The sequence below is a fragment of the Aspergillus piperis genome (genome assembly GCF_003184755.1).
Source record: "Aspergillus piperis CBS 112811 unplaced genomic scaffold BO85scaffold_2, whole genome shotgun sequence".
Lineage (NCBI taxonomy): Eukaryota > Fungi > Ascomycota > Eurotiomycetes > Eurotiales > Aspergillaceae > Aspergillus > Aspergillus piperis.
Genome location: NW_020291592.1, coordinates 1356162 through 1377851, shown reverse-complemented (window position 1 = coordinate 1377851; position 21690 = coordinate 1356162). Strand labels below are relative to the sequence as shown.

Sequence of the window (21690 nt, the reverse complement as noted above, 5' to 3'; positions counted from 1 at the left end):
ATGGTTAACTTTTGGAGTTGGGAGATTACGCTCCGCCGGTGTCGATCAACCGGACCAAGGCAATCGCTGCTCCGGCTGCTACTCCGCCCACGAAACACATTTGTATTCCTCCCTTGATGCCTGCGACAACGTTGTCGCGCCCGGACCAGCCGCGCACCACACATGTCTTGATGTATCCGAAGGCCAGCAGCGTGATTGCCATAACTCCGATGCTCATGTACAAGGCCACGATCACTTGGTCGACGATGAAGTATGGGATGAGCGGGATGAAACCACCGACGAAGTAGCCCAGCGCGAGTGTGATGGCGGAGATCCAGGCCTGGTTGCAGTCAGGCTCGGATTCCTTGTGGTGAAAGCTGACCAGGAAGTCGAGAAGGCGGTCTTCAGAGGAGTGGAGGGACATGTTAATCTGGTTGATGACATCTTCGGGGAGACGGTAGGAAGCGAAGATGGACTGGACGATGGAGCTTGTTTCGGCTGGTGATGTGTCGATGAGTTCTTTTGCTTCACGAACGGTGGTTTCGTAAGATTCACTGTTTGCTGTTAGGATTGATTGAGAGATACAGAGTCGAGTGGGGAACTCACGCTTCGCTCTTCGCACCGACATATCCTCCCAGGCCCATAGAAATGGCACCCGCGGTCAATTCGGCCAAACCACCAAGCACAACGACTTTAGTGTTTCCCAGCGCCGAGAGACCAGCACTCAGTGCAAACGGTACCGTCAAGCCATCTGATAAACCTAGAATGGCATCGGATACGATGCGTGGGTTGATTCGAGATCGCGAACTGCTCGTGCTGGCGGCGGTGCTGTCGGTGTCGGAAACGGGAGATGAGGCGCGGAAGGTAGAGTAAGACCGTTGAGCTTCGAGGTCTTGCTCGGTCGGCAGAGCATCGGAATCTTCATTGGAAAGCAGTGGTTTGCCTGGTTTGGTCAGTCCAGCTCGTATTGCATTATCCATTGGTAGGCGAGCATACCATATGGAAGGGCCTGTTTTTGCTTTTCGCTCGGGAAGAGCTTCTGCTTCAGAAATAATAGCGCCATTGTAGATTGACTGGGCTGCTGCGGGCTGCCTCAGGCCTGACGTCAGAAGCCGGAGTCGGTGGCCGAATCTAGACCCTCTTAACAATTCCGGTAAGGCTGAGGGATTCTCGAGAGGCGGCGAAGCTGGACGAGACAAACAAAGTCCAGGCGTGATAGAAAGAAGCTTTATCGATTCCAAGAAGTTGATCTGGATGACGGTTTCAGCTAGAAGAAAAATCTTCTGGAAGCACTGATATTTATAAGAAAAGTCCCCCTGTGGCAGCCAGAATCGACTTTTTCTGATTGTTCTCCAGACCCTTCCAGGCTGCCTTGGCGCGGGCCAATCACAAGCGGCGTAATTGTCAGCGGGTGTAGATCTCGGCGCAAAGCTCCAGCAGCCCCTCGGGGTTAAGCCAATACACCGGTATTGATTGGCTTTCACAAAGCACCGCTGACATTTACCAGGACACTGACTGGCCAGATGCAGCAAGGTGGCTGCTCGATTACGCACTCGGATGCAGACTTGTCGGTCTCCGATGCGGATTGAGAGCAGTCCGAGAGGGGGAATACACCGAATTCACCAGCAAAGTAGGTGTGGCGATGCAGCTAATATCTGACCAGGAGGCCAATGCTCAACACCAGTCTGAAATTTTCAGGGTGAGACGCGGCACGCTGTGTAGCATTGTGCACTTGTCTGTTGTTGCTGCACTGCTGAGCAAATTGACGTAAGTTGAAGGGCGATCTGTTTTAGGGGTTTCGCCTTCATAGCTGTGCCGTGTCCATGGAGCTTGGCTTCGATGGAGCCAGTCTTCCGACAATCACTGTAATGGAGCTTGCCGGTTCGGGCTATACGTTCCATGGCTGGAATTGAGGGAAATCTTGGAGAGAGACCGAGGATCCGCCAGGCATCTCTCGTCTGACTGCTAACTTGGGCTTATTCCTCAGAAAAACTATACAGATGAGCGTTGAGACACTCTCAATATTTGGAATTTCGCCCTGAATATCATTGAATCCACCTAACGAAGATCACTAAACGTTCTGACCCGCCTTCGACCGAGGGCAGGTCTGAGCCGAAGGCCGCGATCAGCAAGAGCGCCCACTATTATCTCGGGTTTAGGTCATTAAGTTTGCGATGCTTCATTACCAGTGGAGTAAGCTTACTTAGCTCGCACCGCAGCCCCTGATATGGGATTCTGGAAACAAGAAAGAAGACATCTATCCGCATATAGAAAAGTGTTAACAAGCAATCATCGTCACTATCCTTCAGTTGATGACAAAAACATATGTTCTCAAGTACTAGCACCCGAGTAGTGAAGCGTCAGACTAATGATTCAGTCATTACCAGTGTGCTAAGCACTTATGGAATGGCTAAGCCTCCTTGTATCTGGGTCAGCTCTGACCAGCTGATGAAATAAAGTATGTTTTAGAGAAAGTATGGACTAATAATGAGCATTTTGCAGTTCACTGGCATTCTACACAGTAGTATATGAAACCAAGACTTAATGTCTCAGTGTAAACTACTCCCATGTCAATAACAAGCCCTTCTATGCCTGCCAATCAATACTCTTGCCAGTATACCCAACTTTAATCCAATATGGCCAAACCATACGCAAGCCAACCACTATATCATAGCATCGTCCTACCAGTAACCCTTGAGCACACCACGGCAGTGCTCGTACAGGACATGTCCACCAACCCCCACACGTTAGGGCTGTGGAATATCGCCCACCGTACGTTTCATCAGACGCTGGAAGGTCATATTGGTGGTCTTATGGCATCAGCAATCTCACATGGTGGCCAGATAATTGCAACTGGGACTGATACAGGTATATTGAGGTTGTGGAACACGGCTATGAGTAGGGCAGTGCAATCCCAAATCAAAATGTGTGAGGGCCCTATCAAATCTCTAGCCATTTCTCCTTTCAATGACCTGCTAGCATCGTGCTCTTACCTTGACGAGGTCAGCGTGTGGAATGTAAAAGGTGGTTCGCTAGTTCACGGTCTCGAGATTTTTTACCCTTTTTCAGTAGATTTCTCATGCAATGGTGAATTTGTCGCCTCTTGCGGCTGGGATGGCACAACTAAACTCTGGAACAGCGCTTCAGGGAAGTTAGGGCATCACCTTAATCGTGTTCATACTTTTGCGTTCTCTCCCAATGGCGAGCTAATCTCTGATTTAGACAATGGCATTGTATGCCTGTGGGATCTACGGGTCGGCAATGGAGACTCAAACTGTTTCCCATACTTCCTCAATTATTTCTATTCATCCCTTGCCCCGTAAATCCAACACGGTTCTCTTGATCACGTTTGATGGCGCAACCCTCTGAGATTTCCCACAGGCATTCCACAGAACCAGCTCGAGGCTCTCAAAAATCCCATTACTGGCCCTGGATTCTCTGGCGACGGCCGCCTTGTTGCAGCATTTGCGGAAGAAACAATCATGGTTTGTGACACAGGCAGTGGGAAATTTATTCGGGCGTTGGACTTGAATATTGACGATTCAGATATTGAGTATTACGCCAGTATAAAGGCTGCTTTCCGGCCGGATGGCAAGGTCATTACATGGGCCCTAGACACCCTGCAGTTCCAAGTATGGGACCCAATCTCGGGAAAGAAATTCGAGACTTCCGACGGCTCGATTGAGCTGAAATCATCTGAAGTCTCCCACTTTGGTCACCTGTTAGCTGTCACTGACCACGCGAAAATCGGCATTCGTGAACTTTCAACTGGGAAGCACATCTACCTGAAAAAATCATATTATTTAAGTATGAGGATGGCTTTTTCGCCGAACGATCTGACCCTTGCTGTGTTTTCCAAGAGCTGTGGTAAGCTCACCTTGGAATTGTGGGATGTACCATCGTATGAGCTGCATTGTTCCATCGATGGTGTCACTGGGCGCTACATTCACTTTTTCGAAAATGGCAAATATGTGAGCACGGTGCAGAAGCTATATCACATAGAGACTGACACTGAGGGCCATCTGGTCTCTCTATCTGCCATTGAACATCGACTACCTCGGCAAGGACAAGATTCTATGTCTTCCTGATGAATATCGGCAAGTGGAAGGTTTCGAGGAGTTCCTCATTAAAGGTTCCACACTCATTTTTGGAACCCATTCAGACCGCCTTATATTTTTTGGTTTCTACATGCAGGCTAAACGAGATGCTATTGAGACATTCACTCCAGCCAGAGTCAGCTGATCAATTTACCTCCTCTTCTTCCTGCGTGGTCTCTGACCACCATCTTCTTGAGCCCTGGATAGATCAGACCCATACTATCTTTGACCCTTCGTCTTGACAATATATATACACATTCCCACTTCAACTAACCTACAGAACAATCGCCATCCCCAAAATCCCCGCAGCACCCATAATCCCCGCCATACCCGTCGCCTTCGGAGCCACAGGCCCAGCACCACCATGCGAAGACGAGGTGGAAGGCGAAGCCGTTTCAAACGCCGTCGAAAAGTACGATTTTACATCCCCATTCAGACTGCTGTACCAGGACGGAATGATTCCGTTCTTCCACTCACTCGCGACTGATGACCAAGCTGTCGGGTTCGTCATTTCGGAGATGACAGAGGTCGGAACTTCAGTGATGAGGTCGGATCTGATGGAGGTGGGTACTTCGGGGAAGAGCGTGGGCATTGTGGTGGTGGTGGTTGTTGGGTTGACTCTGTGGGATTTGAGGGTTTGTTAGCTAGATATAGATGGGGTTGAGAGTAAGGAATGTGTAGGTAGGTAGGTAGGTATACAGGTTACTTAGAGGGTTGGATAAGTCTGAGTCGGTGTTGTCGTCTCGCTTTTCGATGGCCGGGTCGGAACCTGGGGTTGCTAGTGCTAGGGTTGATAGAAGTAGGATGGAGAGAGTTGTGGAGCGCATTTTGGTTGGTTGTATGATAGTATGATATAGTAATTGTTTCGGGTGTGATTGGTAGGTTGATTGATGCGAGGGGGGAGGGTATGATGTTTGAAGAATCGGAAGAGGACTGTGGAAGAAGTGAGTTATATATTCAGGCTACTATCTATCATTGCCTTCTATGGACTACTTAGGCAGCCTCACTGCCTGCAATTGCACGTTATAAGATAACTCCGAGCCAAAAGCAGCGATCTGCGTTGTGTCCAGACACCGGGACCTGGATTTGTAGCAGTGCATATCGAATTTGGAGAGGAAATAGCACCTCTTCGTACTCAAACCTGCTTCACAGTAGACTTGTATCTTAAGTATAATGATATAGAAGAGAGAAGAGAGAAGGAAGGCAGATGCCATGCGTGGTAAATCGTAGGCATCTACTCCGTAGATCCGGCTCAGCTGCGCCGTTGGGGGATGTGGTTGAGTTGATCCCAAACACAAGGCTGTCCAGCTCGTAACATTAATGACGTAGACTTCAGCATTATAGAAACTCCGTCGTGCAAAATATGCTTAACCATACGTAGTGGGCTTCTAGTTGCAAATCGGTTACACTGAAGGTATTCCGCCAGATGGTGTGTTGTTGGGGCTGGCCGATAGCCGATCTCGCCGTAAGAGGAATAGGAGGGGCCACCCTCGACTGCCACTAGGAGTATCTATTCGCCTTATTTCTTTTCTTCTTCTATTCCACCTTATTCTTGAGCATTAGAGCATAACTTCGAGTCCTAATAATATCTCAAATGGTGGCTTATGCTTGTTTTTGCTTCTTTCTTCTTATTCCTCTTAATGCAGATTTGCATTTTTACTCCTTGTGGCAGAGCTGCGCTTCCCATTGAGTTAGTACTATTGCTGACATGCCAGGTTAAGGCGCATATGCCAGATGACAATCCGTGCCATTCTGACGATTAGCCGACGAGCATACACAGCAGACATTGCTATCTTCCGTCCTTGCATTATCGACTGAACCTGCTCGTGCTCGACGGTGACCGATGTAGACCGTGCGTATCGCAACCATGACGACCGACCGACCCTCCGTACTACTTCATACTACACTGTGCGTCCTCAGGCAAACAGCGCGGGGTGAAGGCTGGCTGGCAGTTTTGGTGTTCCCGGCGGCTCGCTTAGTGGCCAATCAGGTCCGTAGAATAACACCCACTCTTCCTATATAATCCATTGTAAAGAGGTAACTATTGCCTTCGGGCATTTGGTCAATTTGAAACGATACAGAGAAGATTAGCATGGCCCCTGCACTAAGGATGACACGCTCAATCAAAGAGAAGCTACCAGTTTTTTTTGCAACTTTTACAGACTTCATATGGAGGTAGGAGTGTCTTCGTGTAGTATATGGTGTTGGGGAGGTGACGGGTTCGAGTTGCGTCGGTCGCTGTGGTTTTTTTTTTTCTCTTTCAACATACATATAAGTTGCTTCGCCTGGCCTCAATATATATATATACTATGGTGCGAGTAACACTCATAGTACTTACAACAGCTTTTACTTGATTAATGTGAAGTTGATGTATTTACTCCAATTTCATGGTGAATATGCAGGTCAATCTGATATATATATACACAGTACTCCGTAGAGATCAATATTAATCAAGCAACCAATTAAGCACCACCCTCCCGCTTCGCATATTCCTCCTCCATTCTCTCCTCGTACAATCTCTCCGCTTCCTCCTTGCTCAGAGGCCTGAGATCCTCCGATCCCGTGGACAAGTATTCGGGTATCGTGCCACTGTTCTGGTCCATGCCTGTGCCAAAGGCGGACGCGCCGAGGGTATTTCCCGTTGCTGCGAGGCGGTTGGCTGAAGAATCCGAGGTACCGTCTGTGCTGTTGGTGCCGTTGGGCAACGAGTTGGTATCTTTGTGTGGCATTTTCAGAGGGATTGGATATTGTTTTGGTATCACTTTCTGTCAGAAGGACAGATGGGAGGAAAGAGAAGGGTTTATTTAGGAGTATGATAAACAGGTAGTAGATATTGTAGGTAGTAATGGGCTGCAATATTGTTTATTTATATACGTCGGGGTGGCGACCCAGCATCCGCAACGTCATAGGCTACCGACCGTGGCTTAGCAACCCAAGCAGAGTACGACCTTCAACGCGGATATTATTGCCTTCCAGTCGGTAGTTACTGCCGTCGCGCAATGCTAAGCATCCTATTCGCTGGTACTATGCCACCACTTAAACTGGTGTCTACTACTACGTCCTCTTCTCCACCCTCGGGCCACTGGCCCAAGAACTGATGAAAAGGAAATAAAAGCTCCAAAAGGAGAAGTGCCAAAGAATACGCCTGTCAATGACCCGTAGGCCGTTGAACGGATTGTTCCGCCGCGCTGTGCAATGCAGGGACCAATCCGTGGTGAACCGCCTTCTTGATCGCAGTCACCCAAACAAGGTAAGTATGAAGAAAAGAAAGAAGAAAAAAGTCTAAAAGGGAGACGGGGGAACGTTGCTTATATAGGATTGGGTGGGGAACTACGGATGGCGCTAGCGGTAAGCGAGGTTGGGCGGAACGACTCGTTTCGGTATGTCACGTGGATACTATTGGAGGCCTCCTTGCATGCCAATACACTTCGCTTTGAGGACCACACTGGAGGACTGACATGGCTAGAAATATGTTTGGGTTATCTCCTCTGTATACTCTGCATAAACGACAGCCTTTTTCGTCTTCGACGAATCCCAATAGGTACACCAGGACAAGTATATCAGGTATAGATATCAGGAACAATGCAAACTCAAGAGCCAAGATACGGGAATAGTGCGAATGAATGGAGTGGAATGGAATTGCCACTGCAAACTAATAACATTGGATAGCATTCGAATCCGTAGAAGTAGCCAATACCCAGCATTGAAATCTGTTGCCAAGATAAACCCTCGCTGTTTTGCCAACCCAAATTGACGATAATAGTGGCATAACTTAGTTCCTTTCTGAGCCTTTTGGGTAAACCGGAACAGCCTTATCCGGACCAACGACAGTCTGAAAAGGTCAACGGGGAAGTAACATTCTCAAAGGGTTCATGACCGCATAGGAAGAACTTACTTTGAGTGGTACGCATCGTTCGAACCCCAAATGGCTCTCCGTCAAGGATCGGTCAGCTTCCACAAACGAGACATTGTACGAGCTAGCTAGTCTCTTGGCTATGGCCAGTGCGCAATGATTCGAATGCTCAATATCCAGGGCCTTCGAATTGATCATGTCCTTCCCCATATCGACCGCAAGGGCGAGCTTTCGGAAAAGATAGGTACAATGCTCGTCATGCCAGTAGCGCGTATAGGCTACGGGCACTTCCCCAGCCTCCAACTTCTCCACATCAGCGTCAATCGTCATCATGGTGTCTAGGTACCACTGTCTGTCCCGAAAAGTGTCGTAGTCTTCCGTTGCCTCCGGAAAGTAGCATTCTGGAGGAATCCATGCGCGTTGCATCGGCTCGAACAAGCAACCTCGTGCTCGCGCTTCGTCGGGAGTCACTCCACAATCGGTGTATGTATAGTGATTTCTGGTATGGGTCATCCAGAAAAATGCTATTGCTCCTGCAAAGACAATTGCTAAAGGTGCATACACGAGAGGCTTGGTGAAAAATATGAGGGAAATTATCCTCCGGCGTTTAGGCTCCGGAGATTCAAGGCCTTCGGTAGATTCGTCTTCGGTCAAAGCTATATATTCACCACGCTCCGGTTTGCTTTGCGAAGAAGTATCATGATCATGCATTGGAATATTTACTGGCTTTCGTAGTAGTTACTATGTCATCTTGTTATCACATTCGTTTGATCTTTTATCATCCAGCATATTATTAGTGAGAAAGGCCACATACTAGACAGCAAAGCGGAGTTTTTCAGGAATCAATCTGTTAGGATCAATGGGAGGCTAGACATTGAAGGAGAAGTTAGTGTAGACCACCTTGGGGACAAGCACATCCAAATGTCAAGTGCTATTTTACGTTTCGATTGCACTTCCAACTTTATCTTATTTCCCCTAACCCCCCTCAGCAAAGAGCGGTAAAGTACGAATAAATATGTGGCGTCTATTCCGATATCATCGAAGATAATATGAAAGGAACTCAGGGACATCGATACTCATTGGCCCGATAAGGTACACAGAGGCATTGCAGGGATTATTTGATAGCGAATATGCCACTATACATGCCCCGAAGGCGCTAAACATGTCTCGACCAGTTTCCAAATCATGCGCTATCTTTAGACCGAATGTTCAAGGGTGTTGGAATAAAATAAATACCGAGACAGTAGCAACTTATTGTATGCTGAAGGCTAGTACTAGTGTTATATTATTGTCATTCAATGAAATTTAACATTATATCTTCGATTCAATCGCTTACGGAGCTACCATTATTTGCTCTGACTATCTCTGGTTGCTCGGTTGCCTCATTACCATGTATACGTCCCCATTGTGGGGCTATTTCAAAATCTAACATAGTGGCTGAGTCCGGTCATATACGGAGTCCGAATCCTGCTCCGTACATCATCTCATTTGCTTATTTAGCCGGTTGCAAGCTTGTTGTCTTGCTATCTCGGTAGGTACTATCCATGATACTATATCTGTGGCCAATGATACAATACGACTTAGTCTACGGTCTTGCCTACCCCGCTCACATTAGATATCTCCGTCAGTGCGCCGGTGCTGTCAGTACCAAAATGATGAAAATGATGATGATACATCTCTGGGATGGACACGATTGCTCGGGCCGTTCCGGGTGATGCTGATCCCTTGGCTGTACAGCTTTGCTGTCAATAATCTGGGATGACCCTCTACCATCCTCTACCAAGTAACATGATTATCGACTACATTACCACCGGTACAATTTTCAGCATAATATAGTGGGGGAATGACACCATCGTGTGAGGATCTGACCCCACATTCACGCGTAATCTTATTGAGGATGTACTTTCTGGGCTGTCAGCTTCAAATTCCAGTCGTTTACCGGATAGTCTAGCAGTTATTATCCGGAGGTCTTACTACTCAAAGCGCACTAGGATGGATTTTGACTGCTACCGCTTCATGAGGCTTTGCCCTATCCGAATAGAACAACACTCGCCTTCCCTTTCCAAGCTGGGACTTATTCAGCTCATGATGAACCAGCCTATATATGCACGGAAGTTACCGCCAACTTCGGTCAGTTTCCTGTTTTTTTTATCAAGTTCACGTGGATTTTTTATCAAGTTCACATGGAATGCCTCCTTCCCAAAGACATTGTTTAGACTTTTGCCTGTACGATCTACGGCAACTGCCCCCCACCTCCGCCCCAATACCTTATCGCGACAACAACATAGTCCTTAGACTAGATCATACGAAGTCGACAAAAGCTATTCATAGGTTCAGGTAACATGAAAAGGTTTTCATATTTGTACTAGTAGCCACTAGGACACGTGCATTCGCTACATACTATTTGTGTGACTGGAACCCCCGGTATATCATGCCAGCGGAGCCCCGCCTCAAGATTCGCCTCTAACATGAAACAGTATTCATCTACAACTACTATTTCGAGTGACTATCGATATCACGATGCTAGACAGGCTACCCCTCGAACTACTGTACATGGTGCTCGATCATGTAAGCAGTCCTCTGTCCCTCTCCAGAAGCCTTTGAAACAGACTAACTCGCCATCCCAGGTGACTCGCAGGAATCTTAAAAACCTCTGTGAAGTTTCCAAAAACATCTATGCAAAGTTGATTCCACGTCTATATAAATCACTCATTATAAGAGCAACGCACCCATCAGCTCAGTTCTTAAACGACGCAATCACGAGATTAAATCACTCGCATTTAGTGCATACAAAGCACTTCAGGCTGTGGAGTGCATGTCATGAGATAGAAAGTTATCAATTCTGTTCTTTGCATGATTTCCTGGGTAGCAGGTTCAAAACTCCGGATAGTTCTGATGGATCCATGCCAGAACCGATACTGCGTAGTGATCAGCCCACCACTGACTGCATTCCGATCTTGGCAGACAACATGCAGGGCATGGCATCGGGAATCCCTCAGGGCCAACTTCAGAGCTTCCAGTACAGATACTGATTTTTGATGCACTACGCCGAGTCAACACTAACATGCTATAGGTGGGATTTAAAAGCGTGTCTTTCCGACGAAGTGTTTCCCCTCATCCACAGGCTCTTAGAGACCCAAAAGAACATCACTACAATCTCTCTCCTCACTAATAACGACTGTTTTGTAGCCGAAATCCAACAAGCGTCATGCGCCATAAATCTTGCTCAGCTTTCTAAGCTCCAATCCCTATCCTGGAGAGGTCTCAAGCGCTTTGTTGATTTCGATTCGGTTAGACAGTTTATCGCTGCACGTGGAGCTCAATTGAAGGCACTGCACCTCGATCTTGTCGGCTGGGACAGCGCTAGACTGGCCTGGGAAGAAGGTTTTCGAAAATTGCCCCTTCCAGAAAGATGGATGCCACAGAACTTCTTTGTGCAATGCGTGCTTGGTCTTCCACTTGAAGAAAGACCATGGCCCCTTCTCACAGCCCTTGAACGCTTGACTCTCTCCCAAGTATCTTTCAGCCGCATGGAGGTCCAGTTGGTCAGTGCTCTTAACGTAGAGCGACTCCAAGCAATGCAACTCATCAACTGCCCCGGGACATTTAGTTTTCTTCGGCAAATCGTTCGCTCACGCGTGCCTCTAAGGCTGAAACTGCTCGAGTTGACATTCAACCCGGAAAAGCTGAACCAAATAACCGACGAGTCACAGGATAATGTCAACGACACCGTGAAAGCCTTCCTCGAGGCCTTTTCCGGCTTGGCAGATCTCTATCTTATGCTCCCAGCAGTCTCCTGGGATGATATATGTCAAAGCATGTTGCATCACAAGCCCACACTGAAGCGCCTCGTCACGCACTCGCTCGTGAATGCAGAATACGGCCACTACGGAGACGGAGATCTGTTTGGGTCGCTTGAATTCCGACCCAGCATATCCCACGATCCAGGGTTGGAGTTTCTCGGAGTCTCGACATGTATCGAGGATGTGTGTACAATTGCGGTATTCGCCACCCTATCTGCCCCCTTCCCCCTTTCAGTTTCTATAATATTGACATGGATTGCCGTCAAATGCTGACCTATAATCCTCTGGAACAGGGCGACCACAGTCTCAGCACCACTATCAAAGTACTTCATATCAGAGCAACTGGGCACTGGTTACACGAACATAAACCAGAAAGTTCTGTAGCCTACGATGTTCTGCCTTCCTACGCCGAATGGGCTTTTGGGCGCGAAGGGTACTTGCATCTGCAGGTCTTGGCTTACGGGGATTTCTCTTACGACGGATGTTACAACGAGTATAATCTCCTTTGGTGCAGGACAGGCCTTCATAGTTTCAAGTTATTAACCCCTTCTGATGCGAAGTTTTGGGATCTGGTGGAGGAATACAAGGATGTGTTGGAGGCTTGTGCGTTCGATGAGTTGTTTCTTGAGAAGGGAGTGCCTTGATGATTGCTAGTTTTCACTCTCCTGGTGGTGTGGTATACTTATCCAGTCATGCCGAGTGGCTCAGGACACACTAATATGCCCCGGGCCGCTGAGTGAGCGGCTGATCTCTGTAGAAATCCTGTTCGGTAGTCTAGTTATTTCTGTGTGGTATGGCTACCATTTAGCAGTATTAATATATGCAATAGCCCAGGCAATAAGTACATGATCGGTCACAGTACAAATGAATAAGGAGTATAACCCCGAAAGTCAATCCTCTCAATGTAATTGCCTGTCCTTGACCGACTTCCACCATACTCCGTTCACTCAGCACTAAGAGCAAGGCACGCGTCTACTGCCAAACCAACCCTGCATTGCCAGTGTCAGCTACTCCATACATCTCTCCTTATGTAGAAGCAAGGGACAGCTTACCTTCCCCCCTTGATCTTGACCACATCATCAATAACATCGCGGTCAAGGTTAGGGAACATATTACACAGCGTCTCTACGACGTTGTTGTGCTCTGCACGATGGATTCTCCGTGCCTCTGCATCCTCCGCACTGGCCTGACGCGCAGCAGCATCTTGAGCATCCGACCTGGGAACCTGTGGAGAGGCTGCACTGCGTGGCCTCTCCGCCGATCGCCGGCCTTCACTGCTATTACGGGGTGGCTGATACACGTTCGGAGTCAGTCGTGGCGACGCCGCAGACTGCGCAGGCCGATCTTGAGGGGAGTCTGGCTCATCAGAGAAAATCCTTCCAATGGTCGACAATGGTTTCTGAATGGTCCGCAGAAGCCCTGCTACCGGGGCCGAATCTTCATCGCTAGACTGCGATGTCTCCTTGCGCACGGCCGTGCGTTGCGTGTCAGCAGAGCTTCGTGGCGCGGATTGAGAGCCTTCGCCGGAGCGGCCTGAGCTTTGGCGCTCCAAGGTCTCCGACTCGCGGTTTTGCTGGGCAATAGCCGATACGGCGGCTTCAACGCTTCGCTCGAATTCTTCATCGCTCACTGTTAGGCTCGTTCGGTCTAGTGTTTCGATGAATTGGATCGCTCCCGACTAGATAGATGTTAGAATATGGTCGTGAACAATAACAGTAGTTAGCGTACCAGTGATGATAAGTAGTACCCAGCTTCCCCTCCGAGTTTATCCTGGTTGCGGAACCGCAGGATATATTGTATGTTCGATACTAGATGTTCGGGATTGGCCTGCAGCACCACGTAGATCAATAGCGGCACGAAAGAATCGGCAGACGTGTCAGATCTTTTAGAGTTCCTCAGTAAACCTTGGAACATTAGCATATGTCATCTCCGCCCTTGCATTGAGTCTAGAACCTACCGAAGATGACTTTGCAGCAGTTCAGTATGCAGATAACTTTATCGCGAGGAGCCCGATAGCCGTTGATTTTCAACAATTCTGTAACCGGTTAGATAAATGTCGATCGAAGAAAAGAGGGCCCATCACATACCCTGCTGAGCTAAATTCAGAAAACGACGACCGTGAGAGCTCACTGGCGGTATGTCCAGATGCTCTTCTTTAACCCAGCTGTAAATCCGCATCTTCTGAGCGAGAACTTCGTCTCGCTCGATATCTTCCTGATGCTGCCCTCGTCTCCATGGACCATGCATCCTCTCCATCTCACGCCTTTTGCTTCTACTCGCACTTCGCGGAATTGTGGGCGGACCCGGAATAGCTGGGGAAAAGGTTTGGGAATATAGTCTATTCATTACGAGCTTCTCCATCCCCTCCTTGGCGTTGTCAAATTCGCTGTCGGACACATCGCGCCATACTTCACACTGAGCCATTTTGTTGGTGATGAACACCAAGAAATCGCTGATAATCTTGACTTGTTCATGAACCATCCATTGTCGCTTCCCGAACTCATGGAGAAATGAGCGTAGGAACTTGGCAACCGGGTCCGCAGTACGGTGACGCAGTTGCTCTAAGAAGCGATGGAAATCAAAAGGTTGATCTGGCTCAGGCTCGGGTGGCGGAGGGATTGTCGATGTCGACGAACGCCGACTTAACTTGGCCTCGTCGGCGGCAGAACTCTTGGGAGCCTTCGCGGGTTGTTTCTCAGCCGAGACGGAAGATACCCCTGTCGCAGACTTGGGCATGCGCGAGTCGTCAGCCGCCGACTTACTATGATCTAGGCTTGACTGACGAGGGGGAAAGTGGCTTTGTCCACCCAGGAACTGCTCGGCTAATTCCAGGCGGGGAGACATAATCTGTTCCTGTCCATCACCGCGCGTAGAGTCTTGAAATTGGTCCATAATGCTCTGGATCTCCGATTGGGAGTCATTGTCACCACCAGCAGTATTCTTCCTCCCATCCCGGTCATTTTCAGGCACCTCCGGCAACTCCTTATCAGTCAATTCGATCGCGGGCGAGTGTGTAATCGCGGAGTGAGGGTTTGAGGACACATAAAGTTCATCTTTCGCTGGGGGTGTAGGAGGGATTTCAACATTTGGCGACGTGGCAGGCTCCGGTCTTGCCGTCGTGGTGATAGAAAGCCCCTTCATCCGCTCCGGAAGCGATTCCCGGGGAGGCAACACAGGGTTCGAGGGATCTGTGGCGGACGGTATCGGCATCGTGCTTGGGGACTCCGTAATGGTGGCCTGCGCTTCGCCCTGAGCGCTCTCCTCCATGTCGCCGTGTTGCGCTTTTTGGCTGGTCATCGGCACTTCTGAGGGGTCATCCTGTTGCTCCGCGGCAGGCTCGAGGCTAGTCGAGCTCACTTGTTCAGTCGAACTAGGATCGTTGTGAACGGCCGGCTGGGCCTCCCCATGACCACTAGGAGCCGGGGATTCCGAGGGTTCTATCGCAGACATAAGCCACCTGCATGCACGCCAAAGTCAAACTAGAAATCAAAAGAGCCTCGTTAGGTAGAAACATGGATCATCATGAGGGGAATATGCGGAGACGTGGTTCCCGGGGCTGCCACGTAATAGACCACGAATGTCGGGTCGGCTAATATTGGCAACAGACTTCGAGGCCCCAGAGTCAGTCAAAATAGGTGTCAGGGGAGAAATTGCGGAAATATAGCAAAAAGGGACCCCAGATAGGGGAGTAAGCTCCATCAGCGCCGAGGATGACAGCCCGCAATCAGCGGCGGGGGATCATCGTTCCCCCGACCTCCGGCTCTCTTCTTGTTTCTCTTTCCTCTTCCTTTCTCTTTCACCTTAACTAAATCCCCGCCAGCGTCTCGCTTGCGGTTTGCTTGCTACCATGTGTGGGATTTTCTTCTCTCTTAGCGCATCAGGAGCTGTGCTTCCTAATGAGGAGACTTGCTGCTTGTTGCGCAACAGAGGACCTGATAATTACCATGTTCATAGCGTTGAACAAAAGATCAAGCCACGGTCAAGCAATGACGAGCCCATTGCTATTCAGCTTACCTTTGTTTCCACAGTCTTGTCTATGAGAGGAGGCTGTCTTGTGCCCCAGCCATTAGTGGATCCTACTACGCAGTCCGTGTTATGCTACAATGGAGACGCCTGGAAGATATCAGGTGAACCGATCCGGGGCAACGATGCGGAGCTGATCTTTAAGCTGTTATTGCAGGCTGTAAACCACCACTCGAAGGTCACTTCGTCAGCAGACTCGAGTAAGAGTGCTGTTCAAGGTGTCCTGGATGTTATCAGTAGCATTTCCGGCCCCTTTGCTTTTGTGTTCTATGATGCGATCAACTCAAAACTATTCTTCACGAGAGACTCTCTTGGAAGACGCTCTCTACTCCAAGGTGTTGATGAGTCGGGGGCCTTCAAGCTGTGCAGTCTCTGCGATGGCACATCTTCGACCCACTTTAGTGAGGTCGAGACAGACGGAGTGTATGTGGTTGACTTAGAACATGCTATACTCCAGGATAACTCGATCGCAACGAAGAGTGCTGGTACACCTTCGTTCGATGCAAGTTGCATACAGACTCTTTTCTGGGAGCATAATACATCCGATCTCCCTCTTCGTCCTGTACGCACTTCTTCCTTTTCTGATTTTACCTAGCTAACATTTATGTAGAGAAACCCCGTCCCTCCCATGAATAAATCTATACCCGAAGGAGAAGCTCCTTCACTAACCGTTGAAACTACCGCTGTCAAGGAACTCGAGCATAAACTACGTCAGTCCTTGGCAATGCGAATTCAGAATGTACGAGAACCTCCGACTGCTTCATCAGAAAGCAATGTGAAAGTCGCCGTACTGTTTTCCGGTGGCCTCGACTGCACATTACTCGCTAGGCTCTCTCATGAGATTCTACCAAAGGAGGAAGTCATTGATTTGCTCAACGTGGCCTTCGAAAACCCGCGCGTTGCGGCCGCCGCAAAGGGCAAGGGAGAGGCCACTGGCTCTGTGTATGAAAGCTGCCCTGACCGTATTACCGGCCGGGCGGCATTCGCAGAGTTGCAAAGAGTGTGCCCAGATCGCAACTGGCGGTTTGTGGCGGTAGATGTACCGTACCAGGAAACCCTTGCGCACCGTGAAACTGTCAAGCGTCTGATGAGACCCCACAATACGGAGATGGATCTATCCATAGCCTGCGCATTATATTTCGCTTCGCGTGGTCAAGGGCTGGCATTCGACAGTCGACAGATCGATGCTCAGCCCATGCAATATGCCACTTCGGCACGAGTGCTGCTGTCTGGCCTTGGCGCAGATGAGTTATTTGCAGGATACTCGAGACATGGAGCAGCATTTTCTCGGGATGGGTTCGCGGGCCTCATCGACGAGATCAACCTTGACGTCAGCCGCCTTGGAAAGCGAAACTTGGGCCGTGACAATCGCGTCATTGCACACTGGGGTCGCGAAGCGCGGTTTCCGTTCCTAGACGAAGAGTTTGTGTCCTGGGTGGTGCAGCTCCCAGTCTGGGAGAAGTGCGGCTTCGGCACCCCTTCTCCACCAGCGGATTCACCAGAGGCAGGGCTCGATTCGGAGAAGAAGGCCCTCCGTCTAGTCGCACTGAGACTCGGCATGACCAACGTCGCCCGCGAGAAGAAGCGAGCAATTCAGTTTGGGTCCAGGACAGCCAAGATGGAGAAGAGCAAAGTAAAAGGGACTGATGCTCTTACCTGAATAGATTTCCTTTCTTTTTCTTTTCCTTCCATCAACACCCTCCCCTTCAAATACCCCCAATACGTCTTTGACGTACCAAAACATGCCTCCACCCCCCAATCACATCAACACAGACCAGCAATGATGACAACTCTGGATCAGATACTTCTGAGACCGCCTCTTCGATCTATGCTCCCCATCCAGCACACTCTCGTTTCGACCTTCAAGCAGGCACGGCTCCAGTGACCCCCACAACACATTCATCGCCACACCTGTTTTATCAACCGTGGGAATGCAACCGCCTGCCCATCATCTAGGAGACTCCCTGCACCGTGAACGGAGCGGGATCTCCTGATGGAACCAGGACTGGTACTTCCCACACGCTTAGATGGCGCTTTCTACGAAAGCATTTCCATGAGTGTGTTGGTATACTGGATGTCGGTTCTGTTTGTTGGTCGGGCGCGAGGGTATGGATGGTTCGGGCAAGCAAGAGGTTGTTTGTCTATGAAGTAGATAAAAAGGCAAGTCTGAGCTGAGTCGATTGCACACACATATATGCACATGTACATACATGAGACAGATAGAATTGTAGATGAGTTACGAGTGACGTTGACAAGTTGATCAGTGGCCCTGTACGATAATTAAACCTATATAGCCTTGGTACATCTACTTGAATGAGAAAGCAAGCTTGAAAGGTTTGTTTGTGGCAGCTTCTACGGATTTATTGGCCAAGAGCTTCAGCGGAGAGAATACGGTTACAAAGAAGATATAATGCGCATATAAGATACTTGAATTGGAGAATACCATAGTTCACAGTCTGGTACATAAGCGCAACGATAATAACATGAAAGGCACTCGAATCAGTCAAGTACACGAGATAAACAAAGAGATTAGTGGCCACGAGTCAATCCCGATAGGTGGGAGACATCAGAACCGGCCATAGAAACAGAAAAGGCAGAAGAACCATAAAACAGACCCGCAGTACATAACTGGGGATGAGTAAATCACAGCAGCAGATGCAGAGATGCAGATCTACCGAAAAGTACACTGTGTAAGCTCCATAGGAAATGGCGCAAGAACAAAAGGAAACTTTTCATCTGTCGGAAGCATCACTCAGGAGACTGAATGATGCTTCCGACAGGTGGTGACAGGAGGCTCGACGCCCCCGCCCACAGAGCCCACTAGGGATAAGAATAGCACAATGAGCACAATACAGATACCAAAACCAAAACCCCATGCCATACCCGAAATGAAAAACCCAAACTTTTTAGATCAGTTGGTGCCAGTCTTGGCCATGCTTCGCCAGTACTCCTCGCGTTGCTTGGACTCTTCAAGCATCCGCTCGAGCTCCTCAATACGGCGCTCCATCTCGCCTTGACGCTCAAGCTTGCGAGCACGAGATTTGCGAGCAGCCTCGGTATTGCGGGCCCTCTTCATGGCGGCGGGGTCGGCAGAGTCAAACTTGATCGGAGGCAACGGCTTCCGCTGGCGCGCATTGACACCGGCCACTGTGGAGTGCTTGGTGCCCTGACGGGATGGGGCAGGAGAGGCAGACGGCGCGGGCGAGGCGCTGTCACGGATCACTGGAGTCGGAGGGGGTCCGGTCGCCTTGGGCTGCTGAAGCGAAGCAGCAAGCTCAAGGGCAGCCGAGTCCAGGTCCAGAGAAAACCCATCCTGAGGGAACAGAGACTCCCACTCCTCAGGCACGGCGTTCAGATCCATCTCGGTGTTGATCATGGGAGATGTGTTCTGACTGAAGAAGCCAGGCGTATCCAGCGGGGGAGTGCTGAGATCAGTGAACGTCGTCGACGGGGGAGCCGAAGCATCGAAGAACAGATCCTTCGGCGAGACAGTGCCCGGAGGGGCAACCTCACCCATCGGGCTGAAGAACGAAGTGTTGATCTGGGGCGAAAGCATGTTGGACTCTGGGGAGCTGAGATCGTCCCCAAAGCGGTTGGACTGAAGATCAAAAAGCTCAGGGAAATCTAGAACTGTCTTAGCACCGTATACATAAGCGTGCACTGCCCAAGTGACGAGCTTACCTTGAGCGATGTTGGGGGTAGACATGATGCGGCGATGGTGTAGATACGAAGCGTATTTTCTCTTTAGGTTTTGATTGTGCTGATTCGGAACGACGGAATAGTTGACCGTCTTGTCGTTGAATAGAGGGACGGGTGGGCGGTTAGAGTAGGCAGTGTTGTTCACTGCAGGAGTAGAATTCGAAGCGGCAGGTGTTGCGAACCGACGCGCGAAATGCTTTCGCAGAGCGGGGTGAGACCAAGAAGACGGAGACGAGGGATATCCGGAAGATTGAGCGGCTAATCTGGCCGAAAGAGGAACCTGCGCAGGCGAGCCTGGGAGCTGCTGATGCAAAGCTGAAGAGTGTCGTCTAACAGGATACCCTGGTTGGACCAGAGAAGGTTGATATGCGGATAATCTAGGGGTAGAATTGATCGGTGCTTGAGCACGCGAGTCCCTGGGTTGCGGCGGGGGACACGGAGCGGGAAAGAGCACGAAGTCCTGCGGAAGGGGACTGGGGTTGTTGTTGTTGTCGCTGAGAATCGAATTCACTGGAGCCGATGGCTGCTGAGGCGGGGGCGTGGGAAGCCATGATTGCTGTTGGGTATCCGTGGTGAACGACGAGATGTCGAACGGGAAAGCGTTGTTCGGAGAACTTGAGCTACGCAAAGCGATGCTAAAGTTCAGAGGTCCTGGGACAGGAGACTCTGAGGGGGTGGAAGAGGAGAGATTAGAAAAAGACGAGGTCCGAAGAGGATCTATGGTGTCTGTCTCGTACGAGAAAGACGTAGCTGGTGCGGGGGAGGCGTTTAGCAGGCCATTTTGAAAGCACGGAGTATCAGAAGCGGTATAAGTATGATGCTGTATGGTGACTGAGTGGTGATAAATTTGAATAGAGAGATGTGTGGAGTGGGAAGAAAGATGAAGTGGGAGAGAAAGAAAAAGGAGGGAGAAAAGAAGCGCCAGGCAGCGACGGGAAGCCAGGCACTTCTTAACTGTTTGTGTGTGCGGTCTTGCCCGGATCTCTCCGCCAATCACCATTGATCGGACCCCCGCCTGGTGCCCTAGCCTGATTGGGGATAGTCAATCTTACGCGGTCAGCAGGTGTGAGTCATAGGGACAGTAAAGCCCACGATTGGCTGCCAGATCCAATAAGTGGAGCCTGCAGGAGCCCCAGGCATTCCCGTGCCTGGAGCAGCAAGTCTCCATCATCCTGTTATTCTACTGTGTAGTACCAGGCAGGTACGTAGGCTTTCCTCCATTCAGCCCGCAACGGAAATGTCACTTGCAGGTCACTGGCCCAGTAGCAGCAGGCCCCCCTCAACCTTGGATTCCTGGCCCTGCTTCGACTCCTTCATTGAACTCCACCACCACTAGACTAATATGAAAGGAAGAAACTTAGAAAAAACAAAATTGAAATGAAAAAAAAAAAAAGAGGCCGCGCGACTTAGTGTGGATGATGAAACCGGTTCGCACCCGTGCCGCCGACCGGACCCATTGGCCAACCAGCAGGCACCATGCATTTCTGGGCCTTCATCACAGCCCGTCGGGGTCTGCATTTGGTGCAGCGCCCGGGGGTGTCATTGGGGCTGAGCCTGAGCCTCAATGTCTCAACTGTCTGCGAATGAGACTTGTCCTGTGTCCATCACTCTCTTGTCCCGTGCGACTGTCACTCCCTTTGTGCTCTGTAGGATCTCTCTATCTATCTAAGCCTCAACTCCTGGCTACCGTGTCCTTGTCCCGGTTCACTGGGGCCGCAGGAATACGATGCCGCACCCAAGGGATACTAGACAAAAAAGACAGAGCCGGTTTGCAACCAGGGTTTTTCACCCGGTCGGAGGATCCTTTCCCTAACTCCCTCCCCGCCCTGCAGCCCCCCTCCTCGCCAAAGTCGCTCGAAGGGCGTGAAATTCCACTTGGGTCAAACTCTATCAAGACACCGAGACGTTCCGGCCTTCATCTGACCACAAATGAGATTTTTAAATTAAAACGACCCTTGGCGAAATATTGCCCTAGGAAGGATTCACACAAATACAAGGGAATTAAATTGAATCCGGTCCCGTCAGATTTTAAGGAGATTATTCTCGCTGCAACAGGGATGGTATATTCGTCGTCGGGGTCGTATTATCTCCGGGGAGCTGCGTCGTATATTCCGGGCGGAGCATAAAAGATAACTACTGGACTAGACCAAGACTATTGGAATTCCTCATTCTAATTAGTAATGCACGGGACCAACCGGCCCATGTGAAACCTAAAAGCCAATTACCTGCAAAGCGG

General features: G+C 49.7%; 9 protein-coding genes across 9 annotated transcripts; 3 read left to right on the top strand and 6 right to left on the bottom strand.

Moving 5' to 3' along the window:
- Positions 1 to 11: 11 nt before the first annotated feature.
- BO85DRAFT_445334 (VIT1/CCC1 transporter family protein) lies at positions 12 to 1258 on the bottom strand. The gene is made up of 3 exons (XM_025659240.1): positions 976 to 1258; positions 586 to 922; positions 12 to 533 (listed from the first exon to the last, which is right to left on the bottom strand). The coding sequence occupies exons 1-3, from the start codon at positions 1040 to 1042 to the stop codon at positions 26 to 28; spliced, it is 912 nt and encodes a 303-aa protein (XP_025519853.1). The 5' UTR covers positions 1043 to 1258; the 3' UTR covers positions 12 to 25.
- A 1209-nt stretch (positions 1259 to 2467) lies between these two features.
- BO85DRAFT_501519 (WD40 repeat domain-containing protein) lies at positions 2468 to 4334 on the top strand. The gene is made up of 3 exons (XM_025664173.1): positions 2468 to 2751; positions 2848 to 3006; positions 3361 to 4334. Exons 1-3 carry the CDS (start codon positions 2616 to 2618, stop codon positions 4065 to 4067), a joined length of 1002 nt encoding a protein of 333 aa, XP_025519852.1. The 5' UTR covers positions 2468 to 2615; the 3' UTR covers positions 4068 to 4334.
- BO85DRAFT_445333 (uncharacterized protein) lies at positions 4061 to 4996 on the bottom strand. The gene is made up of 2 exons (XM_025659239.1): positions 4778 to 4996; positions 4061 to 4698 (listed from the first exon to the last, which is right to left on the bottom strand). Exons 1-2 carry the CDS (start codon positions 4901 to 4903, stop codon positions 4351 to 4353), a joined length of 474 nt encoding a protein of 157 aa, XP_025519851.1. The 5' UTR covers positions 4904 to 4996; the 3' UTR covers positions 4061 to 4350.
- Positions 4997 to 6453: 1457 nt separating this feature from the next.
- BO85DRAFT_445331 (uncharacterized protein) lies at positions 6454 to 7303 on the bottom strand. Its single transcript, XM_025659238.1, has one exon. It carries the CDS (start codon positions 6803 to 6805, stop codon positions 6539 to 6541), a length of 267 nt encoding a protein of 88 aa, XP_025519850.1. The 5' UTR covers positions 6806 to 7303; the 3' UTR covers positions 6454 to 6538.
- Positions 7304 to 7848: 545 nt separating this feature from the next.
- On the bottom strand, positions 7849 to 9361 carry BO85DRAFT_474479 (uncharacterized protein; the record flags this gene model as incomplete). The annotated part of the gene is made up of 4 exons (XM_025662662.1): positions 7849 to 7908; positions 7972 to 8611; positions 8744 to 8796; positions 9266 to 9361. The coding sequence occupies 4 exons, from the start codon at positions 9359 to 9361 to the stop codon at positions 7849 to 7851; spliced, it is 849 nt and encodes a 282-aa protein (XP_025519849.1).
- A 1471-nt stretch (positions 9362 to 10832) lies between these two features.
- Positions 10833 to 12629, top strand: BO85DRAFT_501509 (uncharacterized protein; the record flags this gene model as incomplete). The annotated part of the gene is made up of 3 exons (XM_025664172.1): positions 10833 to 10948; positions 11003 to 11930; positions 12026 to 12629. 3 exons carry the CDS (start codon positions 10833 to 10835, stop codon positions 12374 to 12376), a joined length of 1395 nt encoding a protein of 464 aa, XP_025519848.1. The 3' UTR covers positions 12377 to 12629.
- BO85DRAFT_445330 (guanine nucleotide exchange factor VPS9) lies at positions 12361 to 15403 on the bottom strand. The gene is made up of 5 exons (XM_025659237.1): positions 13820 to 15403; positions 13690 to 13767; positions 13461 to 13636; positions 12785 to 13410; positions 12361 to 12721 (listed from the first exon to the last, which is right to left on the bottom strand). Exons 1-5 carry the CDS (start codon positions 15180 to 15182, stop codon positions 12676 to 12678), a joined length of 2289 nt encoding a protein of 762 aa, XP_025519847.1. The 5' UTR covers positions 15183 to 15403; the 3' UTR covers positions 12361 to 12675.
- A 176-nt stretch (positions 15404 to 15579) lies between these two features.
- BO85DRAFT_412694 (asparagine synthetase domain-containing protein) lies at positions 15580 to 17415 on the top strand (the record flags this gene model as incomplete). Its single annotated transcript, XM_025657578.1, has 2 exons — positions 15580 to 16317; positions 16366 to 17415. 2 exons carry the CDS (start codon positions 15580 to 15582, stop codon positions 17413 to 17415), a joined length of 1788 nt encoding a protein of 595 aa, XP_025519846.1.
- Positions 17416 to 18182: 767 nt separating this feature from the next.
- Positions 18183 to 19366, bottom strand: cpcA (amino acid starvation-responsive transcription factor GCN4). Its single transcript, XM_025659236.1, has one exon. The coding sequence runs from the start codon at positions 19309 to 19311 to the stop codon at positions 18667 to 18669; it is 645 nt and encodes a 214-aa protein (XP_025519845.1). The 5' UTR covers positions 19312 to 19366; the 3' UTR covers positions 18183 to 18666.
- Between the last annotated feature and the right edge of the window lie 2324 nt (positions 19367 to 21690).